The sequence below is a fragment of the Triticum urartu genome, chromosome 2, assembly GCF_003073215.2.
Source record: "Triticum urartu cultivar G1812 chromosome 2, Tu2.1, whole genome shotgun sequence".
Lineage (NCBI taxonomy): Eukaryota > Viridiplantae > Streptophyta > Magnoliopsida > Poales > Poaceae > Triticum > Triticum urartu.
Window position 1 is genome coordinate 66,972,089 of NC_053023.1, and position 18,124 is coordinate 66,990,212.

The following is an 18,124-nucleotide window of genomic DNA, read 5'->3' on the forward strand; positions in this document are numbered from 1 at the left end:
TTTGTCAACGGTGAATGGTGAAACTGGTGGTTAGAGTTCTGCAATCGATTGTCGAGACGATTGGTCAACAACGAACGCTGGCGGATCTCGGCCCGCCCATGAACTCCACCGCGTCGTTGCATCGGGTGACCTCGTCGCCTCCAATCGAGCGTTCTTGGGCTCGACACCGATAAACCAACTGCATCGGGGGACACTGGCCGCAGGAGGCGCGGGGTGGAAGTGAGCGAGACCGACGTTGCGAGGCCTAGGGCATGGCGGCGGCGTTAGAAAGGAGATGGGATTTGTTTGTGCCGGCCCCTGGGTTTTGTGGGCTTTGGTTGGCTGGCTGCGTTTTAGGTTAGTGTGCGGCATAGTGAGATAAAGTTTAAAGCAGTTCAGGTTCAATGTAATTTTGTTTTTAAGAGTCGTGCTGTTAACTTTGACGCACACACTCTAGCCAAGTTCTCGCTTTCTCTAGAACAGGGACGTCACGTCTGATTTGGCTAACCTAACAACGTAAACTGTATTCTAGACCTTCTGAGTTTGATGAATAAACTTGGCTTTTATCCCCCACCCCACAAAGAAAAAGTGGTGTCCACTGCGACTTACATCCTGACTCCTCCTGGCTAAACCCCCTCTTGCTTTATATTTTTTTTGGTATAACGGATATCTCATTAATCTACCAGCAGCTTACATGTACAATCGTGCATTGCAGCACAGGACCATCTGCAAATACAGTTGCATTGAGAAAGTTCTCAATGGTAGCTAAGCTCTGAAACCTTAACATCTATTCTGAATCTTGCTGTTGAAGCCGGATAATCAAACCAAATTCCTTAATGGAGTGGTAGAACCCATCAAGCTCTGAAACCTTAACATCTATTCTGAATCTTGCTGTTGAAGCCGGATAATCAAACCAAATTCCTTAATCGAGTGGTAGAACCCATCAAGCTCCTACCATCCCGTCAAAGGGAAAAACAAATATCAAGCTCCTACAGACACAAGCAAGACGGAAAGAAGAATAACATCTACGACTGTAATTCAGAGTTCAGGCATATACGTATGTGTGAGGGATCCTGGTGGAAGATAGGAGTTCATTTCTTGAGGAAGAATTGTTCTTGTAGTTCACTTCTCAAGAGAAAAACGCTCGATTGTTGAGGTGTAACTTTATTTCTGTACTCTGGAATTAATAGACCGTGTATTGTCCGTCAGTCGACTTAAGGAGCTGTTCGGTAATCCATCAGCTCCTAAAAATTCAAGGATTTACAGAGCATCTATTTGGTCGCTCCATGGTTTTACACCAAAAATGCTACATCTACATGGCTTTACAGGAGTTTACAGGCTCCTTCCAAACTTCATAAACATCGCCCCCCTGATTTTCTTGGAGGTGGGGCCCCTTCCCAACTAACACCCAATAAAAAACCGTCACGTAAAATCAATCATGTAAACTCCTGTAAAAACCTGTATGTGTAGCATTGTTGGTTTTACACTGCATCTCCATCTGCTCCGGAAGCAGAGTGACTCCGAACAGGCCCTTACTGCACCGGCGCCGGCATGTTGGGCGCCTTCCCCACCGTGTACCCGCCGTCGACGACGAGGTTGTGCCCGTTGATGTACTTGGCCTCGTCGGACGCCAGGTACAGTGCCGCCCTGGCCACGTCCTCGGCCTCCAGCACCGTCCCTTCCATCTCGTTGACGTCCTGCTCCGCGATCCGCCGACGCTCCTCGGCGGTCGCCTTCGGGTACCACTCCTCCAGGGTGCGCATCACCGGCGGCGTCGGGATGTAGCTGGGCGAGATGGCGTTCACGCGCACCCCGGAGCGCGCCATCTCTCCTGCCACGGCGCGCACGAGCCCCAGACCGCCGCCTTGGACACGCTGTACGGGTGCGGCGCCACGCTGCCGAGCACCCCCGCGGTGCTGGCCGTGCAGATGATGCTGCCTCTGCGGCGCGGCGTCATGACGCGGACCGCGTGCTTCACGCCGGCGAGCATGGCCCGCGCGTTGACCGCCATGACGCGGTCGAAGTCCTCGAGGTCCAGAGAGGCGAGAAGCACGGGCGTGAGGGCGCCGCTGATGCCGGCGTTGTTGAACATGACGTCGAGGCGGCCGTGCCGCGCGACGGCGAGGTCGACGGCCGCGGCGACCTGCGCCTCGTCGGCCACGTCGCAGCGCGTGTAGCACGCCGCGTCGGCGCCGAGCTCGGCCGCCACGGCGCGGCCCAGGTCGTCCTGGACGTCGGCGAGGACGACCTTGGCGCCGTTCCTGACGAACTCCGCGGCCGTCGCCTTGCCGATGCCGCTGGCGCCGCCGGTGATCACGGCCACCTTCCCAGCCAACCTAGAAACTTCGGATCGGTCGTCCGTGATTCACGAGCTCGGGAAAGCAAGCACAAGGCAAGATCGAGTCGAGTGTGATGGGAGGGCACGCGAACCTCTGCGCGGTGGAGGCCGCGGAGAAGTGGCTCGCGAAGGCCGACAAGGCTGGCTCAGCTCGGCTCTTCTTCGCCCTCGTCACGACGACGACATGCCTCACTGCTCGGAACATCCTCCCCCCCTGGTGCTGCTTGATCGTGCTAGATTTCTTTTCCTGAACGTGTGGCTTGGGGATAGGCTACGTGCATATTTCTGTTCCTGGCACAGCCGCACAGTACAGCATGATTGGCATTTGGAACCGCACAGCATGACAGCAAGCCCACAACCACCGTACAATCTACAGTGAACGAATTTAGCAGGAACATCCAAATACTACCAAGTGATCCATTTCATGATAGTTTGTTACCTTTGTCCGGGGAAGGTCTCTCGAGATCGGCATATGGTCATTTGGTGTCAGAGATAAAGTTTCTTATGCAAGGAAGAGAGTTTATTTCCATGAAAATTTAGCGTGAATAAAATATGGTGGCATATCGGTTGGCGTCGTATAGTCGAGTAGAAAGTAGTACTGTTGTATGGCTACGTAGCACACCATCATGTATAAAAGATCTTTTGCCTCTCGATTGTAACCCTATTGTGATGGAATAAAACTCTTTTCAGATCGTAAAAAAAATTTTGAACAGTCTAAAGTGCATATAAATATCAAAAACAGCTAAACAGCAAAGAACAGTAATCTATTGAGTTTGCCGAAAAAACAGTGATAGATAGAGACATTGGCGAATAACCCAATCATCACATCTTGTGACGCTTTTCTTGCCATATACTTCCTCTGTAAAGAAATAGAAGAGTGTAAGAGAGCTTTAGTGACAAGGGAAGTTTCATAGAGTACGTAAGAGAGCTTCGTAGGTGTATCATACAAAAAAATGCTACACCTACGAAGCTCTCTTACGTGCCCTATGAAACATAATTTGCCATGAAAAGCGTTGTCATCCTTACGACAACATAATTTTTCATGCTTGTTAGATGGCATTGCCATCCTCACGATAACATAATTTGCCATGCTAAAAAAAATTCTGACGGTCGATTTGTAGCGAAATCCTCGACGAATGGTTGTGTGTTGGTCACCACTTGTGATGTTTTTCTTGCCCCCTCACTAATGCATGCAAATGTAAATAAAACTAATCTAGTCGTGCCATCCCTTTGGATACTATCCATGCTTGCGGTAACGCCACTAAAAGGGCTTCAATTTTTTTTAAAACAATCAAGTACATAGACAAAACAAGTATCTACCATCTCATAAAATTTCAATCATAAATTTGAAATACGGTTCAAGATTAAGAAAAGAGAGACACATCTAGTTGTCATTCGGCATAGTTCCCATATTTTGATCTTTTCCACTCAATGCACATTGTTCCCTTTATCACTCCCACAACTAAACTAGTCAGGAGGAGACTATTAGAAAGGAGATCCAACATGTATCTGCAATCAATCTTGCAACAAATATAACAATAACCTATGGAATTAATCAACTTATAAACAAAAGATCCACCATAAGAATTACATGGATGATCATAATCTTGTTTGGCAGCTCATCCAATCTAGAAGGCAGAGCACGATGAATTCCTCACAGAAATAGGCAAACTTGGAGTTCCGGACACATAATTTGAAGACCCCGACCGTCTAGAGGCTAAACTATGGAACTCAAAGATCAAATTCGATTTCCGGATTTCAACTCTGGGACATCAAGGAGTGAGACCACATAACCTGGAGATCAGACCCGGAGTTCTGGGTTTTGCCTCGACCTGCCCAAAGGGAAAATCACTTGTTTTCTTCATGTTGCTAGGCTTTCGCTTGACTGCTTGTGATGGATATGACATGTATATGTTTTTCATGATCCACCAACTTGAAACACCACATGAACTCCCTCTTTATAGTGTGGATTTCAAATTAGTCAACTAACAAAAACATAAAATGCATCGACACCTTTTTCGTTTTTGATGTGGGCCGGGGTCGAGGGAGGGGCTCGCATCTAGGCATTTTTAATTTTTGGACTATGTGTATGCAGATCACTCGATTTAAAAGTTAGTCCCAATAAATCACACGTCATCAACACTGCCCATTTAGGGCTTTAGGTGTTCTTTGAAGTTCTCTATGCACGTAACAAGAAGTCAATTTGGATTGTGAATAATCATTGAGATTATGCTTCTTGTTGTGAAAGATAGATTTTAGAGTCAAATATACGATGCCCTTTCGATGAAGTTTTGAGGTTCTGCTAATGGTTTACGACTCATTCTTCTATGATTACGTCAGAATCAAACACACTATGTTTAATATTCCAGGATGGTATGGTGTACTATAAGTACATAGGTTCAATGGAATTCCATTGGTTATTGTAACACTATTCTTTGGTGTGTGTTTCTACCGGAGTGGACTTATGATACTTGCTAATCTTACTAACAAGAATGGGGAAACTGTTGGGGTTTGATCTTGGCAAACAACCGAGAGAAGAAGTAAAGGGGTGTGTGGCACTGTGGCTCACCCCACCCCACTAATGGATGCATCGTGATCGGAGGTGATAATGAACAAGTTCCTTCCCCCCCCCCCCCCCCCAACAATCGACACATATAAAAGGAGTACGTTGTGCCCTCTTGGAACATGTACACACAAATGAGTAGAACCCTGCCTCCAAACCACGGATCCTAAAGAATGCTCGTAAGGAAATATAAGACTGCTCACCACTACAGGAACCTTCAGGTCGGTGCCAGCACGCCATACACGTCTATCCGATCAACTCCCTGACAGAGACCCAAGGTCTCTGGCATGGGTTTTCCCCTATGCTAAATGTGATTTGTCTCTAATTTTCCGTACAAAATGATGTTCTAACGAGGAGATTATTAAGATCTTGGTTATGTTAAACCTACACAATTATTTCTAGCAAGCATTATAGAGCGAATAACCTATTTTTTTTTCCAAAAAGGAGGATGGCCTCCCAAAAATGCTAGACTTACGGAAGGCTGCTATGGAATTTGCCTACAGACTCATTTCCCCATAAATCATCTATCCCTTGATTCCCTGTTGTGCCCCCCTTCTCCCTTTGATTTTCTTTCACATGCTGACAGCTCATCCCGTAACTATACTCCCGTGGAAATTGTCCATAGGTGTAGCGTTGTCCGGTGGCACCCCGGCCTCTGTATCATATGATGAACACAGTCATTTTATAGCCGCAAAAAAAAAGTATGATGTCATACAAGTTAACCGAAGGAGTTAAAAAAGTGGGAGCCTAGCTCCATGGGGCTACATCAGCCACCCACAATGGGAAGTACTCTCGAAAAAAAACAATGGGAATTACGTGCAAACAACCCATGTCTCACAAATATCATTGCTAGGTCGACATCCCGACTTTTTGAATATAGTCCGATCTATCGCCTCCTAGTGCATGCACATAGAGACACAGACAGAATTGCACGTCTCCATAATGTGTACTCGGCACCACAGTGAGTAGCCACAAAGATAACAACAATCCGGCTGCTGTCATCTAGTACTCCGCATGGGGTCAGCGTATGCATGTACTACTCGGCATCGAGGACAATTCGTTGTTTCAATCGTGAAACAAAAATGTAATGCTCGGTGATTCTACTTCCGGTGCAATACAATACTTTTTTTTTGAGGGTGGTGCAATACAATACTACTACGTACTAGTAGTACGTATATAGGAAGTAAATTTATTTCAGGAGCTCGCTTCGTTTTACAGCGCCGGTGCCGGCATGTTGGGCGGCTTCCCCACCGTGAACCCGCCGTCGACGACGAGGTTGTGCCCGTTGACGTACTTGGCCTCGTCGGACGCCAGGTACAGCGCCGCCCTCGCGATGTCGTCCGGCTCCAGCACCGCGCCCTCCATCTCGTTGATGTCCCCATCCACGATCCGCCGGTGCTCCTCCGCGCTGGCCTTCGGGTACCACTCCTCCAGGATGCGCATCACCAGCGGCGTCGGGATGTAGTTGGGCGAGACGGCGTTGACGCGCACCCCGGAGCGCGCCATCTCCCCCGCCACGGCGCGCACGATCCCGACCACCGCCGCCTTGGACACGCTGTACGGGTGCGGCGTCACGCTGCCCAGCACGCCGGCGACGCTGGCCATGCAGATGATGCTGCCGCTGCGGCACGGCGCCATGACGCGGGCCGCGTGCTTCACCCCGGCCATCACGCCCCGGGCGTTGATCGCCATGACGGCGTCGAAGTCCGCGAGGTCGAGATCGCTCAGCCGGGGACGCGCCAGGGAGCCCACGATGCCGGCGTTATTGAGCATGATGTCCAACTTGCCGTGGCGGGCCACCGCGAGGTCCACCGCCGCGGCGACCTGCGCCTCGTCGGTCACGTCGCAGCGCGTGTAGCATGCCGCGTCCGGGCCGAGGTCGGCCGCCAGGGCGCGGCCCAGGTCGTCCTGGACGTCGGCGAGGACGACCTTGGCGCCGTTCCTGACGAACTCCGCGGCCGTCGCCTTGCCGATGCCGCTGGCCCCGCCGGTGATCACGGCCACCTTCCCGGCCAGCCTCTGCGAGCTCGAGGCCGTGGAGTAGCCGCGGTGGCTGACGTAGCCGGCCACCGACGCCAGCGCAGCCCGGCGGCTCTCCCCCCTGCAACACACACGCGCAGACACACCAAGACCAAGATTAGCACGCACATGCACGGCGTTCTCTTCCGAAACCAACCCCGGCGTTACCTGGTGACGACCTGCACCGCTCGGATCATCTTTGCGGATCTTGGCGAAGTGCGACTTGGCGATCGAGGCGAAGGAGACGACGGAGCAGCCGATATTTATCCGGGCGCCGGCCCGCCACGTACGTCCGGCTCGCTGTGGATGGATCATTGCATTGCGCCATGTGGGCTCTGACGTAGCATGCAGGTTGCAATCATGCGGACAAAAGGACACGGCACGCCGGGCTTCTACAGTTGCACTGACAGGACAGGCGAAACGCCATTGCCGCCACCTACGCCCTACCCTGGATTCTTTCACCGATCAGGGACTCGGTGAATGCATCGGGAAGATGCCCTCTGTTCAGCCGCGCATGCTTAATTTCCATCCACCATGAGTAGAGTAGGATCAAAGCAATGGTTCATGTCCTGCATTTACCTAAGCATGCATGCAAAGACAAACAGGAGGACCTGGCCAAGTGGCCATGCCGGGCTGTAGCCCGAAGTGACATCTTTTGGTTACCTGATTCGGGCCGGGGCCTGATGCCGGCCTAGCTCCACCACTGATTCACAATCACATTATCCCGATCTGCAGAGCAACCGTGATCGTCCATAGACGTGACATTTTCTGAACCACTAGGGGTTGGGGCACCACCGGGTGGCGCCACCTGGGAGGAAGTTCGGTGGTGCCTGGTAGGGGGGCGCACCTTTTCACTTGCCTTTTGTGGTCTAGGTAGCGCATGTACTGGCAACTGTTGCTCAACTAATTGAAAGTAGATAAATTTCTTAGCTTTGATACATGATGCACATATATCCTTTTCACTTTTCTTTTTTGATCTGGGTAGCACATGCCAATGGATAGTAGTAAAATAATACTGACAGAAGCATGTTGCTGCTTCTTGAAAAAGAAAGATACAACACAAAAGTACAGCGCATGTACAAAATTGATCATGTAGGCTACACTTGATTTAATTCTTGTGAAAAGAGAGCAAATAGCACATCAAGAGCAGATGCCCGAATGGCCTTGTCCATTCCGGGCAGGTTGAAAAGCTCGATCAGCATGGAGGTAGGCGTCTTCATGGCGGCAGCACCATTAGTTGTGTGGCGCTGGGTGGGCGTCGAGGAGGATAGTGGCATTGGCTCCGCTGGCCTCGGGCCACGGCTGCATCATAAAAAAGGCGGTGTCCGCAAGGAGAGGATCAAGGTGCTACCTGTGGATTCCTGGGTGAGCATCACCAGCAGATATGGAAGTGGCACTGGTTCCCATGTCCCAGTCTCCACTGGTGAGGCCGGCGTGGTGGAAGGATCCGAAGAGGACTCACATGCAGATATGCATATTCTGGCCAATCATCTGGATATTAATTACTTACAGGTAGTGAGTTTGATAAATGTTCAGGATGTTGCAAGCTACAACTTCAATCAAGCTGAAATAGATAAATGCACTATAAAACGAGAGGGGAAATTTCTGACCTTTTAGAGTCTTTGTCCTCAGGCTGATAGGTAGGTGTAGTATCATGTGATCACCACTATCCAACTGCTTAGTGACTGAGAGAAAAGTTCCTGATAAAACAGAGATTGAGTTACAACAATAATGTAGAGATGATGTGAGGGCATGTACAATGATGGCATATGAATACATATTTTTCAGAAGACAACAGTCATAACTATCTCAACAACGAACTGATACTGACATCTAAAATGGCATCCAAAATGAAGCCATGCGTGTAAAATTCCATCACATATTTATTTTGGAAGGCAATAATTAAAAACTATCACAACCAACATCTGAGAGCAACATCCAGAGATTACCTCACCATGGAGAGGCACTGGCCATCCTCGCCATCCCCGGATGGCAGGCAGCTAGGCGCCATGAGAGCGTGAGAGTATGGGAGAGATTACCTCACCATGAGAGCACTCATGGAATACCTGTAGCAGCCATATAGATCACAAACTCAAACCCTGCTCATGAAACACGAATTAAATTAGGGAATAAGGGAAAAGAAAGAGCATATCGGGTGAAAATGTGCACAACCTGAAGTAAGGAGGATTGTAACAAAAAATTTGGAGCATACTTGAGAAACTTTTAGAGGGCGTGTAAATCTCATTCATGTGATCTCATAGTATTCTCATTCCTGCAACCTGCGTACAGCCAGCAAATGGAAGCAGGTTCATCTCACAAGAAAAAAGATGTAAACTCCTTCGAGGCACAAATATACTAAAACATAGAAATCTCATACATATATTGCAAAGGCAATCAGTATACAACTAACGACATAATTCACATTACCTCCCTCGTTGTAGAGACAAAGCGGCATGGTGGTAGTGGTGTACGATTGAGATGCCTACACACCACAAGATAAGCGTGATGAAATTCTGAATTGCCAAAAGTTGTAGATGATTCAAATAAGCAAGGACAACATATAAAAAAATCACAGAACAAAAACCAAAAATCCAAGGTTAAAAAATAGAGTGCCTAAGTAACACTAAAAGGATATACGAGACATGCGAAACAACGAGTTAGATTAGCCTAATGGAACACATGTAACCTTAGCAAGAAAAATATGACTTATTGAAAGTTAAAATTAATATGATGACTAACTACGAAAAATCGCTTATGTGCTCGGGCTCGTATGATCTTGAAGTGTGTAGTAGACATCAGTAGAAAATTTGGTATGACTACCTGAATGCTATTTCCAAAATGATAGCATAACTATTTTGCAAGCTATTCTGTTCTATATCTACAAGTGTACTTAAGCGGATGTATTACTTTGGTTCTATTAGGTACGGACTTCTTTGTTCTCTTCAGACAGAAGAAAAGCTTATTGGTGAGATGAATCATGATCACCTCCAGATTTTTATATATGTACACAAGATCACCACCAAGAATATTTATATTCTTCACAACAGATAAAAGTAACCAGAGTTCTGATTCACACTGCTAACCAACAAATTAACAAGTTAATCAGATTTTCTAACTATAATTTGACAAACACCTTATCCCCATAAAATTCGATGTAGCTTTCCAAGTTTATAATAAGCAACAACAAATGTTTCATCATCACCATGCTTCTGCAAGAACCTGTGCAGACCCTTGTTAGACTTGCTATTAAAAAATGTAGAGCCACAACCAAAGGGACCTATAATGTATCCTCAAACCTGTCCAAACCCTTCAGCTCGAACATTACTGAAATACAAGACACAGAAAATCAAATTGACATACTTCTAGCAGAATATTAGTAGGATCTAATTTGATAATCAAATATAAATTCTTCACACAGAACAGCAGTATAAGTTGTTCAGCATGGGCTAATATGGCACTATCATGACAGTACAACAGAGATAAGCAAACCTCTTTATCTTCTTGAGCCATCGATTAAGGTTATCAAAGATAATTTCACAGTTAACTCGCAACCATGCAAATACACATCATACAAATGGCAATTTGAATTAAATCTGCTACATGTAGAAACAACAAGTGCCTGCCAAACATCTAAACAGCCATAGCTCGAAGGCTAGGTCGGGGAATAGAAAAAGGACAGGGAGATCAAGAGCTCACCAAAGGACATGGCTGTGGAAGTAATAAACAACACCAAAAAGCCAGTACTTTTTACAAAAAAACGGTGGGAGAAATAATAAGTAGGCCTCATGCGAGGGCTAACTCCAACCATCATGATAAGGCTATGAAGAATTTAGTACAGAAGTCTGAATGTGGCCTCCTATAAAATACTTTCTAGATAGTTATATTGTACTATAAGATGCTAAATCAGGAAGGAAAAACATGTTCCAATGAGCAAACACTCTTCACACCGATCTTTATAGAACAGACATACCGCATATATATCCTGGACATATGCAGTGTATTACTATATTCAAGGATGGCATGAACATATGCAGTGCTCCTGTGAGACGGGTTTAATTCAGAAAGAATAGTATTATGTGCTTAAAATCTTGGTTAGGGTGAGAAGGTCACCTGGCTGTGTTCAAGTGCCACGGGAACCTAGCAACAATGAAAAATAGATTAAGGTGAGAAGGCCACCAGGTTTCCTAACCAATGAGAACGATGGCAATGTTACAGGTCCGGTGTCCGCGTTGCGGTGAATTGTGCTGCGTAGAACTGGATGCCCTTTCCCAGCCCGCAAGCTGAGCCCAAACGTATCAACCACCACCTTGCTCTAGATCCATTCCGTGAACACATAAAACACTAATTAATGCAACTCCAACTTCACAAGAACTCAATCAGAACAGAGTCTTTATTCAGAGAAAAAGCCAAAATTGATGCAGCAGTTTTGTGTGCACCTGCCATTGCATGGATCAGTTGTGACTGAACCCACCGGTCTCTGAATTGCCTTGCCTTACACGGGCAAGTTTGAACATACATACTAAATCAATTAATCCAGACGACGGCTGCCGTCACATCCTTCGGCGAGACTCCACCACTGGGCATTGGAAGTAAAACCAAGACACGGTCGGTCACACTTGGGTACACCAATAGGAAAATCGGTGAAGCATATTATGAAATTAAAGCACTTTAGTAAATGTGTGTGTGCACACGTATAAGAGGGTGTCATCATGTACTGAGAGCACTGGGCATATTAACTGTTCATTTCTTTCTTACAATTGATGATCAGTTTAAATGTCTTGTAGTGAGTTACCTAACATGCTTAAGTAATGTAACTAATAGGCGTGACAGTAAATGAAGCAAATAATAAGCAATAGTCATTGCCGTGTTATGTAGCCCATACAATTTAGAAATGAAACTTCAGTAGCAGATATATGGTTTATGTGTGAGCAAACAAAATAGCGTTTACGGTAGTTAGCTGATGAGTGTTTGTGTGTCAGAACTGTTAGCAAATAGTAGAGCATACATATTAACTTCTAAAGGAGTGGTTATGTGTCAGAATTGTTATCAAATAGCCTCAGGTCAACATTGGTGACACCAATCACCAAATCCCAAGAAACAGGACCCGTATCGGATGAGGGTTAGGCAGATGGACATAATTAAGTTAAATTCATGCGGCTAAATTCAGATGACACGGGAAATTGCAGATATATATTGAGGCTAATATTTTGGTATTTTTTGACAAGTCTGATGGAATTGTCTGCAAGTCAAAGATGACCAGCAATTCTTCTGTACATACAGTGATCTAAGCCTAAGTTCCTTCAATTCCACAAATGCAGATGGAGAAGGAAGATGGATGCATACCTGGGTGATTGCACGGAGGTGGAGGTGAGTGTGGCCTTCTTGCCCTGATGGCCAGATCTGCTCCCAATGGTGCTTCTCCATGGGCTTGTTGTCTCCTTCTTCATCCTCCCTTCATCTCGCCCTCCCCTCCCGACGACATCGCCGACGGCCATCTGTGTGTCCGGCCCGCTCCAGCTGGCGCTCAACCCAGCACAATAGAACCACCCTGCCGGTCTGCCTCCTCCTCAGCATCATCGAATTTAGGGCCCCGTATTTAGAACCCTGCAAGCCACCTGCGGCTAGATGTACAACCCGGCGTCGTTGAAACCCACAACCGGTATCCGTGCCAGTCCCCCGTGGTTCCCAGAGACCTCACCGGCGTACCCGACACCGCGGCAGTTGCCCGAGCCCGGGCCTCCATGTCGGCGGCATCGCGGTGCAGATGGGAGGCCTGGCCCCACGAGACAGAGAGTCCGATGCTACCACCGCTCTAGGACATACACCGGTTGGGAAGACGAGGATCTGCAGGTTCTGGGGGCGGGAGACGAGTGCACGACCAGATCGAGCCTGCCGTGTCATCATGGATTACAGATGAGAGGAGACTTCGTGGGGAAGGCAAGGGAAGCGGAAGAGAGGGGCGGATTGGTTGCCTCTCGCTAGGCTGGGGAAGACAAAACAAGGCACCCAATCGCTGGCTTCGGGAGCGTTTTTTTTCTCTCGCTACGTGTCTATCCTTCCTGCCCAATCCAGGCCATCGACGTGGCATATGCGAGGGGACGCCCTTCGCGCGACTGTTAATGGGTTGTATGGTCTAGCTAGACCCATGTATAGTCCACACCATTAAATTAAGCCAGGAATATGAACACGTGGATTCAGAACAGAGTAGCATAGGGGAGCGAATACTTGTGCTAAAAATACCCCCTCCGTCCTAAACTGTAGTGCTTATCAAACATTATCGAAGTTAAACTTTATAATTTTTGATCAAGTTTGTAAAAATACATATCGACATCTAGTATATGAAATTAATACCATTAAATTCAGCATAAAATATATTTTCATATCATATATATTTGGTATTATAGAAATTGGTTTTGCTAAATCTCACCTAGCTGAGAAATACTCTTGTCTCATTCACACCACCCGATAAAAAAGTTGGGTCGCGATTCAGCAGCCTCTGGAGCGCCTAGCTCAACCTGTGTAGTGATGCCTCGTCCAGGAGCTCCTATTTTCACGTAGGCCGGCAGATAGGCACAGATTTATTTTAAAATTCTCGGAAATTTTCAAACTCACAAAAATGTGAATTCCTTATCGTTTTCAATTTGTCAAATTTTTCCAAATTCTTGAAATTATTTTGAACTCATGATTTTTTTAAAAAATTCATAAAGGGATTTTCAAATTTGTGATTGGCAAACGTTTTAAAAAATCAAGAATATTTTATTTAAATTTGCAACTATTTCTAATATTTAGGAACATTTTTAATTCACGAATATTTTTTCTTGGTATGGTTTCAATTCGGTTCTAAAATGCACAGAGTGAGACACTAGATAGTAACCTTTTTTTTTTTGCAAGAGCACTAGATAGTAACCTTACTTTGTGAATATTCTTCCCAGCATTATCCAGTTTGCACATGTTTAATTAATGTGTTTTTTCTTATCCTGTTAGCAAGTCAAAGATTTTCACGGAGCTTCAACACGAAGACTTGATCTCGCAAAAACAAAAGAAAAGAGGACGGACCTATTCTTCTTAAAATGAGACAAGAAGCGATTGTTCCACTAATGATGCATGTTTGGATCAAGTATTTCCCCCTGCTCAAGATGATTCCTACATGTGCTGAGAATGGCGGACTTTCGTTATCAATCTGAAGTACAAGAAAAAAAGAGATGTTTCTTCTGTCCATTTTCCCATTTTTTTTGGGGTTTTCCCATATTCTTTTCATGAATATGATAAAAGGAAATGTAATGCGAAAGCATTTATCTGAGTGGGTCAGCTCTAACTTGAAACAAACATGCCCTACAAGTGGACTGCAATCGAACAATTTAAATTTATCAGATGCTTCTTTATTCAATTTGTGTTCAAATATTTCTAATTGCTCTTTTGTCGAGATGGACGGGTGTGGCAACACGCTTTCTTGTTCTAATGTGTTTTGTGCGATATATTGCTATGCTCATCCACAAGACAAGGTCCTTATTTTGATTTAGTTTTCCAAGCACATCTGTAAACACTGTGGAGTGGGGAAACGTTTTCACCCGGCGGACCGACTGAAACTTCGGCCGGTCGCGCGCGGGCCGTGCGTTTCGTTTCGATCGTGCGTCTGGCACCCCACCCGCTGCGTTAGACACAGACCCACACATCACAGTTTTTTTTTCTGGTCGTCTTCTTCCACAAACGCATCGCAACCTTATCTACTCCCCCATGATCCCCTGAGCCGTTTCTCGCTCCGCCGGTCCGCCACGGCTTCACGGCGAGCTCCACCACCGGAGCGACCTCTCCTATATCCCTTTTTTTTTCTTCCTTCCCGGCGAACTCTTCCTCCCACCTCCCACAGATTCCATGTCGTCGTCCTCACATCCTCCCTGCTCCTGACGACCCCTAACTCCTTGGAGTTAGACACGAAACGGCCTGGGGCGGCGAGCCTAGGTGCTGTGAACCACCGGCCGCCGAAGTTTTATGATGAGATGGCCGAGATGACCATCTCCGGCAATGGTAAACAACCGATCAGACGGTGTTGCAACCATTGTCGGTTTTTGCTACGACCAGCCACAAATTTTGCTACAACCAACTGGCCACTCTGCCTCTCATGACAGTGACGACAATGTTTTTTGCTACAACCATAATCTAATTTTGCTACGACCGCTAATTTTTTTTTTTGCTACAACCAAATGGCCATACCGTGCCTCGCGACGGGGAGACGGCCGTTTATGTTGTAACCGCCGTTTACTTTTGCTACTACCCGGTGATACAATTTGCTACTATCGGCGAGAATGAATTTTTGCTGCCACCATCTACTTTTTCTACTACTGGTGAGGGCAAATTTTTGCTGCAACCGCGGTCTATCACCATCTACTTTTTGCTACTACCGCTGGGGTCAATTTTTTTCCTACAACCAGCAATGAAAATGTTGCGATCGACACACACGACGAGCTACAATCAATGCGGCGACCATTTTTTGTTGCAACCATCGTTGTCGTTTGCTACAACCAACAACAAAAAAAGCTACCTCTGACGACATGATTTGCTGCAATGGCAACACCGAAGTTTTGTGGTGGCGACCGAGGTGTTGTGTTTTTGCTGCAACCGGAAGCATGAAAAGCTACCACCGGCGGTCATTTATCTACAACCGGCAACGAAAAAGCTACAATCGAATATGTGATTTGCTGCAACGGCCACGACGGAATTTGTGGTGGCGACGGCGGCGCTGAGATTTTTGCTGCAACCGGCAGCGGGAAAAGCTACAACCGGTGTCATGTCTTGCTACTCCCGGCAAAACCCGACGAAGGTTGAAGCAAATCGTGGTCGCCACGGTGACTGTCGACATGAATGGTTGTAGCAATTCCTGTCACCGGTCGTAGCAAAAATGAACAATGGTTGAAGCAAAATATATCTGCACGTGGATGATGAAGGAGAAAGGAATGGTTGGGTGTGGCCATGGCGACAGGGCTGCGGCGAGGGGCGGCGGCGGAGCTACAACCTGAGCTTCACCCGTCGCTGTTGAGAGCTACAACCGTAGGTGTAGCTGTTTCATGGGTCAACGCGGCGACGAGGATGAACGACGTAGGTGGGGACCGGCGACGAGAACGCCGGCGAGGATGGGGACCGGCGACGAGGACGGCCGGCGGGTGGGGACCGGGCGACGAGGTCAGACACCGGAGGGGAGAGGATGCGTGCACCGAGAGGGAGATGCGAATCCAGCGAGAGAAAGAAGAAGCTGCGAGGCAAACCCTTTTTTTCCAGATCCAATGGCCCACGCGGCTCAAATCCAATGATCCTGACGCAACCGGCAAAACAGTACAGTGTGTCAATCGTGTGGAGCCCTAGGCATGTGTTTCTTAAGTCAACGTCCAATTCCCTCGCAAAATAAAAATAAGTCAACGTCCAATGCCCATTGGAACATACTGTATCCCAGGAGTAGAGTTCACTACGAGTCTACGAGAATATATTTTTGAAGTGATACAGTTCATTCATCACGAATGTTTTCTTTTGCAATGCCGAAGAAATAAACAGATTTGTTCCCGTAGAGCAATACACTGACTCTGATTGTGTCCCTTCACTGTGCCGGTGCCGGCATGTTGAGTGCCTTCCCCACCGTGAACCCGCCGTCGACGACGAGGTTGTGGCCGTTGACGTACTTGGAGTCGTCGGACGCCAGGTACAGCGCCGCCTTGGCGATGTCCTCCACCTCCAGCACCACCCCTTCCATCTCGTTGATGTCGCTCTCCACGATCCGGCGGTGCTCCTCGCCGCTCGCCTCCGGGTGCCACTCCTCCAGGATGCGCAACACCAGCGGCGTCAGGATGTAGTAGGGCGAGATGGCGTTGACGCGCACGCCCGAGCGCGCCAGCTCCCCGGCCACCGAGCGCACGAGCCCCACCACCGCCGCCTTGGAGACGCTGTACGGGTGCGCCGTCATCTGGCCCAGCACGCCGGCGATGCTGGCCGTGCAGATGATGCTGCCGCTGCGGCGCGGCGCCATGACGCGGGCCGCGTGCTTGACCCCGGCCATGACGCCCCGTGTATTGATCGCCATGACGGCGTCGAAGTCGGCGAGGTCGAGCGCACCCAGCTCAGGCCGCGCCAGGGAGCCCACGATGCCGGCGTTGTTGAGCATGATGTCGAGCTTGCCGTGGCGGGCCACGGCGAGGTCCACCGCCGCGGCGACCTGCGCCCTCGTCGGTGACGTCGCAGCGGGTGTAGGACGCGGAGTCGGCCGCCAGGGCGCGGCCCAGGTCGTCCTGGACGTCGGCGAGCACGACCTTGGCGCCGTTCCTGACGAACTCCGCGGCCGTCGCCTTGCCGATGCCGCTAGCGGCGCCGGTGATCACCGCCACCTGGCCGGCCAACCTCTGGGAGCCCGTGGCCGTGGAGTAGCCGCACTGGCCGGCGAGGCCAGCCACCGCCGCAGGCGCAGCGCGACGGCTCCCAGTCCTACAAAACACACACACACACACACACACACACACACACACACACACACACACACATCAGGTTTAGCATGTAGAGCCCATTAGCACAAACATTACTCGGAATGCAGAGCCTGCCAGATCGATTATTTGACGCATCGTAGGTACCTCGGAACATCTTGCTGGTCTGTCGAGCTCCTGCCTTCCGTCGATGTGGCAAATGTGACCTGCATCGTACCTGACCAGCCGTTATTTAACGAGACGCCGGCCAGAAAATTCACCTCGTGGCTGGCGCGACACGTGAGTCCATGTGCCCACAGCGCATCCAAGTGCGCCAGTTGCGTTTTCTTTTCTTTTAGCCTCTTTTTTTTTAAACTTCGGTCGCTTTATTGGATCAAAGAACTGTTACATCGTCCACCAAACCTTTTACAATTAAAACCTGCGGTTTTTCGACCCACGGCAAAGGGGCCGACCTCGGTAGCCTAGCTAATTCGTGAGAAACAGAGTTTGCCTCTCTGAGGCAGTTAACAAAAGAAACCGAAGTATAGCCTATAATAAGGACCAAACAATCCGAATAGATCACAGCTGCGCCTGAATCCATAAAACCTCCATTCTTCATAGTATTGATCACCTCGAGACAGTCCGACTCGACCACCAACTTGCTTATCCCCAGCTGTTGCGCCAGTAGCAGCCATGTCGTAGTGCATACGCTTCCGCCGTCCCTCCATCCGCAACATGCTCTAGCTTTTCATTTGACGCCGCGACGAAGCCACCCTCATGGTCATG

The 18,124-nt window shown here is 48.3% G+C and overlaps 1 protein-coding gene, 1 long non-coding RNA gene and 2 pseudogenes across 6 annotated transcripts; all 4 read right to left on the bottom strand.

The window, feature by feature from the left end:
* Positions 1–1,146: 1,146 nt before the first annotated feature.
* LOC125535808 lies at positions 1,147–2,810 on the bottom strand (annotated as a pseudogene).
* Positions 2,811–5,990: 3,180 nt separating this feature from the next.
* On the bottom strand, positions 5,991–7,224 carry LOC125535807 (momilactone A synthase-like). Its single transcript, XM_048698876.1, has 2 exons — positions 7,068–7,224; positions 5,991–6,981 (listed from the first exon to the last, which is right to left on the bottom strand). The coding sequence occupies exons 1-2, from the start codon at positions 7,094–7,096 to the stop codon at positions 6,093–6,095; spliced, it is 918 nt and encodes a 305-aa protein (XP_048554833.1). The 5' UTR covers positions 7,097–7,224; the 3' UTR covers positions 5,991–6,092.
* A 692-nt stretch (positions 7,225–7,916) lies between these two features.
* On the bottom strand, positions 7,917–12,896 carry LOC125535809. 5 transcript variants are annotated; one of them, XR_007294808.1, is made up of 8 exons: positions 12,243–12,896; positions 11,336–11,475; positions 11,010–11,211; positions 9,327–10,938; positions 9,112–9,178; positions 8,849–8,998; positions 8,510–8,599; positions 7,917–8,390 (listed from the first exon to the last, which is right to left on the bottom strand). It is a non-coding gene; the product is annotated as an uncharacterized LOC125535809 (long non-coding RNA). The 5 variants fall into 5 exon arrangements; XR_007294809.1 differs by having other exon boundaries at positions 9,327–9,381; positions 10,033–11,211; XR_007294806.1 differs by having other exon boundaries at positions 9,327–11,211.
* Positions 12,897–16,308: 3,412 nt separating this feature from the next.
* On the bottom strand, positions 16,309–17,571 carry LOC125535079 (annotated as a pseudogene).
* Positions 17,572–18,124: the final 553 nt, after the last annotated feature.